This window comes from Aotus nancymaae, unplaced genomic scaffold (assembly GCF_030222135.1).
Source record: "Aotus nancymaae isolate 86718 unplaced genomic scaffold, 86718_ANA_hifiasm-v0.15.2.pri h1tg000032l_0, whole genome shotgun sequence".
Taxonomy (NCBI): domain Eukaryota; kingdom Metazoa; phylum Chordata; class Mammalia; order Primates; family Aotidae; genus Aotus; species Aotus nancymaae.
In genome coordinates, this window is record NW_026988445.1 from 28,016,976 (window position 1) to 28,024,138 (window position 7,163).

Genomic DNA, 7,163 nt, shown 5'->3' on the forward strand with positions numbered 1-7,163 from the left:
GCAAATTCCTAACACACGTTAAGTATCATTTCTCTCTTACTAGAATAGCATGTCACAGTTTACTTTAACAGCATCAGAAAAAAAGATCAACTTCTAAGACACCACTCACTGCTAGCACTCTTACCAACCATATTATTTTCAGTTTGTGGAGCACTTACCCCTCTTCTGAACCCAACCTTCTTTCACAATGGTAACATCGCTCATGATGACTCCCCTCTGAGCCCCCAACTTGGAGAAATGGTACTTTGTGATATCAGCTTTAGGGTTTGGATTCTCTGCTGCTGTTGCCCTTCCCACTCTCTAGTGATGACTCAGCCTGGAAGGAAGTATTGAAGAAAGAATTTCTTTTTTTTTCCATTCTTGCAACTCACATAGCAATAACAAACAACTAATTCTTTGTAAATGTCTTCAACTGGCCTGACCTCACATAAAAGTCTAGCTCTTCAAACTGGGGAACTTATTTATTAAATAGTTCTATAGTGAATGCACTTCCCTAGTCTTGTGACCAATTTCAATGATAGTGAAACTTTTAACCTAAGGGGTTGCAACAAAAGTCTTAAGAAAACCAGTCACACCTACCCAAATAATACAGAAAATTTGTTTGGTGATGTGTATTTGAGGTGAAGAATGAGGGAAGAGAATGAAAGTTAAGTGCCCTAAATCCCTGTAATTTCAGAAGCAATTGTGAATACCTTTTTTTTTTTTTTTTTTTTTTTTTTTTTGAGACAGTCTCTCACTATCGCCGAGGCTGGAGTGCAGTGGCGTTATCTCGGCTCACTGCAAACTTCGCTTCTCCGGTTCAAGCGATTCTTCTGCCTCAGCCTCCCGAGTAGCTGGGACTACAGGTGAACACCACCATGCCCAGCTAATTTTTGTATTCTTAGTAGAGACAAGGTTTCACCATATTGGCCAGGCTGGTCTCAAACTCCTGACCTCATCATGATCCTCCGCTTCAGCCCCCCAAAGTGCTGGGATTACAAGAGTGAGCCAACACGCCCAGCCGTGAATACTTTAATTGATGTAAAATACAACCTACCAAGAAAACATCATTTATGTATTCTTACTCTGCCTGTTCCAAGAAATATTTTAGGTAGATTATAATAAGTACATAATATGACATCAATTATTTTGTAAAGCAGATAAAAGTGAAACAAAGGGAATGTGAAAGTAAAAAAAAATTGAGTATTCAAGTATTGAGTATTCAAGATGTGCCAAGAACTACTGTAGATGCTTACATCTATTATTCTTATGTGACCTTGATTAATCTTATGAGGATACTATTAACTCCATTTCACAGATAAGGAAACTGAGGCTCACACAGATTAAGCAACTTGCTCGATTTCAACACACCTAGTAAATGATGGAGCCAAGATCTGAACCCAGGATGTCTGACTCCAGAGCCTGCATTTCAAAAGTACACTCCCTTAAGATAAAAAGAAGTCAAAGCATACCTATTTGGGAAAGATAAGCCACAAATTTGGCATGGAACTCTTATGAGAATGCAAATAAGAAAACACAATAGGTTTCAATATTTACAGCATGCCTAATTTTTTTTAAGATAAGGTTCCCCCCCATCACCCAGGCTAGAGTACAGTGGCACAACCATAGTTCACTGCAGCCTCCACTGGCACTCAAGTGATCCTCCCACTTCAGCCTCCTGAGTAGCTGGACTACAGGCAGACAGCACCATGCCTAGCTAATTTTTTTTAAATTATTTTTGTAGTGATGGGGTCCCCCATATTGTTGACACTGCACAAATTTTTTTAAAAAGGAAAAAAAAAAATCCTCAGAAGAAATACAACTTTTCCTAGGACAAAAATCAAATTTAGTCCATGGGTATTCTTCATAACATGTTTGTAATAAAGTCCTCAAAAACATCCTCATATACACAGCAGTATTTCTTACTGTCGCTCTCAAACTAAAAAGGAAAATGCCAACATAAAATTGAGTAAATCCATTTCCACAGAAAGGAACCAAAAAATGTGGTCCAGGTACACCAGTGTTATGTGGTCAAAAATCATATGCAAGAATTTTAGATAACTAGAAGAACGGATAGATGGACTGCACAAACATACTCTCTCAACTTGAGTTGTGATAAATGATACACTCCCAAGCTAGTGCTCAAATAGATTACAGGTTTTTCTTCAATGCAAATTAAGTGTAGAGCCTAATCATTTAGCAGTCAGGAATCAAGACTAAACATTTTCTCAACAGCCTGACAAAAGCTATGTAGCTGAATACAAGACCACCTACCTCATGTATCATGGGGACACATGCAGAACCCAGAGGTAACACTGAGACTGCTCAAAATCACCATGGGAGTCTGTTGCTGTAGAGAGTCAAAAAGGGATCTTAGCTTGTAATCCCAGCACTTTGTGAGGCCAGGGCAGGAGGATCACTTACGTCCAGGAGTTCAAGGCGAGCCTGGGCAACAAAGTGAGACCATGTCCGTACAAAAAAAAAAAAAGAAAAATTAGCTGGGCACCATGGCGTGCACCTGCAGTCCCAGCTGCTCAGGAGGCTGAGGTGGGAGAAATCACTTGAGCCCAGAAGTTTGAAGCTGTGGTGCAATAACTGCACTACACTCCAGCCTGAGTAATAGAGTAAGACCCTCTCTCTTTAAAAAAAAAAAAAAAAAAAAAAAGGAGGGGGTATTAGAATCTTAGAATCTGGATGTATTTTCCCAAAATATGTTTGACGGAATACTAAATTAGAGAAATTCTGGAAAAATAATGAAAACAAAGATGAAAAAGAGAAATTCTGTGGGCTAGTAAGTGGGAAATTCCATAAACATGTTCTTCTCTTGAAACATCACTATTGGCATATTCAAGGTTCTAAAATAAAGAAATATGTATAACTTTATCTCAGCAAAGCCTCAATTTATTACTGTCATAGCAAATGGTCGCATAATGACAACACTCATTTCACCACACTTATTAAAAAAAAAAAAAACCTTCAGTAAAGAATCTAAACATCATTTTAATTGGATTTAACATCCTAAAGAATCCAACATGGAACTGGCTACATAATATAGGGCTAGATAACTGAAAAGGTTAACTACTTATGCTGCATAAAGAATTCTAAGTTCAAAACTGGCAAGACACTGGTGCATGATGTCTCTAGACCAGCTGCACTGTAGCACTTCTCTTTGGTAATACTTGTAGCAAGGGGCTCAACATCTATTAAGGCCATTCTTGGTTTCTTACTATGAAACTATATGAGTAAAAGACAATTCAGATCTTACTATTCTTGCAGTGGAAAAAGAAAAGAGATTAGGGTAATAATTAGTAATAAAAAATAATATATATCCAATTAACATATACATACTTTCTATTAAAATGGCTTGTATTACAATATATTCAGTATTTTTAAAGAACACTAAAAAACATTTTCAAAATTGATTCTATTTTTTGAAGTGAACATTTTATTACCAGAATGTTAAAGCTGGAGGGACCCCCATTTTATAGCTGAAGAAACAGAGACCAAGACAGATCAAGTAACTTGCCCAAGATCAAAAAGTCACCAAATGGCCAACCAGGACCAGACAACCAGGCATATGCTCTTTCCACTCATTACCTCTTCAGTATAAAACAAAACACTGAAATATCCAGACCTACCCAAAAATCAATCAATTTTGTTTTACAATGAAACTGTTTCTAAAAACTAGTTTAGATAAATTTTATCAGTGCTCACATGTTTAAGATTAAACTGTTAAATTCCATTACCCTACCCATACAGGAAAAAAAAGGGGGGGAAAAATGAAGATTAAACTATTAAAATGTATGTTAAATCAACAGGACAGAATTTACAATCTTCATCAGAGGCAGTGAACCCAAGCATATATTATAGAGATGGCTTTATCCATTTTCACTTAAACTGTTATCAAATATACCTATAATCATAATTTTCAGCTTTAAAAACTGCTCCTGGGTCTCTACTGGCTAAAATGATACATTCTTTGAACATAATTTAAAAGCTGTCATAGGTAGACTACTCTGGAATTATGATGTTAGAAATAAATGTTGTCTTTTGTGTATAAAAACAATTTTATTGACTAGTAAGCAGCAAACCATGTGCTTTAACTTTCCTACAGCAGGAACACTCCTGCACCACAGCATCTTCGCTCTCCCATTCAGTCTTCCAGGTTAACTAAAAACACTAATCCACAAGATGAGCTGGAACTTTGTCATCCGTTTCCTAGGGTAGACAAAAGTTCACCTCCTTCTATATACAGCCCTAACTTTTCTACAAATGTGTTCCATCCAATGAACTGTAACAGACAAAATTTGGTTTATTTTTCTTTTAAGCTTATTGCATTAAACATCTCATTGCTAATATCATTTTTCCTATTCTTATAAAGTTTCACACAAAATTCTTGACAGATTCAATTTAGATTTTACAAAAAGCAGTTACACTAAAGGTATCTTCATTCAGAACTGAGTACTTGAGAATTTGATGATGATAATAATGGCATTGGAATGTCATTTTATAATTTACAAAACATTTTGCATATTTCACTTCATTCAATCACATTATAATTTAGTAAAGCAATCTGATAGTGCCTAGCACTTAAGCGATGCTGACAAATATGGAATAAATGAATGAGTGGATGAATGAATGAATGAAGATGCAGCTTTAGACAGCTAACAAAAAACAGGCTAAACAAACAAATATAAATCAACAGAGAGAATGGCATTAAGCCATCCTAAAAATAAAACTGAATTTAAACATTAAAGAAGCACTTATATATTAATTATAATTAAAATGATAATAAATATTCTGCCCTATTCCTTAAGGTATGTTTCCTATAGACCTCCATGTTTCCTATAGACCTCCATTAATGGCAAGGACTAGAACACAATAAACTTATCCTTTTCTTCCCTTGAGTTTTTCCCCATTTTTGTTGAGATCAAGTTTCAACTTCAAACAAAACAACCATCAATATTATTAATACATTATCAATATAGCATTAATCTAACCAAAATAATCAATTATGGAAACGAAAATGGGAAAGAATGGCATATTTTCTTAATGATACTTTTAAGAATTTGTAAAAGATACGTGTTTACTTACAGCAACCAGCCATTCAATTTTAAGCAAAAATTAAACTTCTTCAAACATCTTTTGAAAATATTAACTCAAAAATATGTAACACACATATACTTATTCAGTCAACAAATATGTACTGATTGTCTACTCTGTGACAAGGACTATACTGAGTTACAGGGAGGTAAGTAAAACTATGTGGTTTCTTTATAAACATCTTTTCCAGACTTGTAACTTATCAAAGAGCTTTCACATATATCAATTCATTTGTAAAAAACATTTGTGCAGTTGTTATTACAGCCACAATTTTGAACTGTGACTAACCAATAATATTACTTCCCCACAGTTACAAGATATCAACAAGTAAAAAAAAAAAGTGACTACCTTCAAGCCTTCTATCAATTTGGGATGCTTTCTACCAAGTAACATAATATGAACTCTCAAAACACGTAATTAACATTTTGCAAATAGTTCTAAATATTTTTTCAGTATCAGATTTTTCAAAAGTCCAAAAAGTAAAATTTAAATAAATTAAAAATTAAATATAACTAAGGCATCACAAATGAAATAACAAGACTAAAAGTAAGTTTACATAGAATTAAACGGCACCAAGCAATTCTTTACAAAGAACAAAATTCATAGGTTGATAATTTCCTATAAGTTAATATCTAAGTTGAAAGCCAGAATACAATTCAATAATACAACTTTCTCTAAACTCTTCGTCTGTAATTACTACTACGTACAATGTATTTGCTCCCCACAATTTTTTAACATACTTCATATATGCAAGCCAAACTGAATTAGTAAAGGACAACTGAAGTTCAAATACAACAGAATGTTGCTACTTTGAACAACAAATGATGGTCAAGGGTAATTACAACACAATTCTGAGGCATTTTATGATTTCAAGAAGTGAGTAAAACTAATATATACCATAATAAATACATAGGGTTATATCAAACTTTTAGAAGGATCTGAGGAAGAAGAAATGCTCTGAAATAGAAAGGAAGTTCAGGGCAATTTGCTCTGTACTTCAAATAATTCCAAGACAGTCTCCCTATTAAGAGATGTTATCCTGTAAAAAAAAAAAAAAAAACCGCATCATAAAGAGAAAGTGAGCCACATAAGCTATATACCTTGGATATCTTTTTTCTCTAGAGCACTTTGTGGGATTTTCTTAAAGCTCTTTCTATAGATAATTTCACTGAGGTTCAGATATGGCAAAGTATCTGAATAGGCAAAATTCCGAACTTCCAAACAACGTATCAGTTCTTCCATCCTGCCAATTCTGTTTTTTGAGACAGTCTTGCTCTGTTGCTCAGGCTGGAGTGCAATGGCGCAATCTTGGCTCACTGCAACCTCCTCCTCCCAGGTTCAAGTGACTCTCCTGCCTCAGCCTCTCAAGTAGCTGGGATTACAGGCACACGCCACCACACCTGGCTATTTCCAAACTGCCAATTCTGAAAAAATCAGTTTGATTAACTTTAAAACATTTCTACAAAAACATGAAGCATTTTCCTGGCCATTTCCTTACCCTTGTTTAGGGCATCTGACTACCATTTCGAACAACAGGTCCGTTATTAAAAATAAAAAAGCGGCCGGGCGCGGTGGCTCAAGCCTGTAATCCCAGCTACTCAGGAGGCTGAGGCAGGAAAATTGCCTCAACCCAGGAGGCGGAGGTTGCGGTGAGCCGAGATCGCGCCATTGCACTCCAGCCTGGGTAACGAGCGAAACTCCGTCTCAAAAAATAAATAAATAAATAAAAATAAAAAAGCAACTTGTACTGGGTGATATACTTAATATTTTAATTTGAAACTAATAGGAAAATGCTTATTAGATGCCCGTTTCACCTAAATCACTAAACGAGCTACAGATTAATTAATTATTCCCTCCATTTCTCATGTAAAGTGTAGGCTGCCTCTATGAGAAGGCACCTGTAATACCAAGGACAGGTTGGGGACTGCTACTAAAAGAATTTCAGGTGGCCAGGCATGGTGGCACACACCTGTAATTCTAGCACTTTGGGAAGCCAAGGCAGGCAGATCACTTGAGCCCAGGCATTCATAACCAGCATGGGCAACGTGGCAAAACCCCACCTCTACAAAAAATACAAAAAT

The 7,163-nt window shown here is 35.7% G+C and overlaps 1 protein-coding gene across 2 annotated transcripts in view; it reads right to left on the reverse strand.

Annotated features, from left to right (window-relative positions):
* AKT3 (AKT serine/threonine kinase 3) overlaps window positions 1–6,199 on the reverse strand; it is a 327,056-nt gene extending 320,857 nt beyond the window's left edge. The window contains exons 1-2 of one of the 2 annotated variants that reach the window (XM_064383667.1): window positions 6,183–6,199; window positions 159–316 (exon numbers count right to left, since the gene is read on the reverse strand). In XM_064383667.1, the coding sequence (XP_064239737.1) occupies window positions 159–204 (46 nt within the window). In that variant the 5' untranslated portion in view covers window positions 205–316; window positions 6,183–6,199. Of the gene's footprint in view, window positions 1–158; window positions 393–6,182 lie in introns of those variants that run through there. The other variant, XM_021666932.2, reaches the window with a different exon arrangement.
* Between the last annotated feature and the right edge of the window lie 964 nt (window positions 6,200–7,163).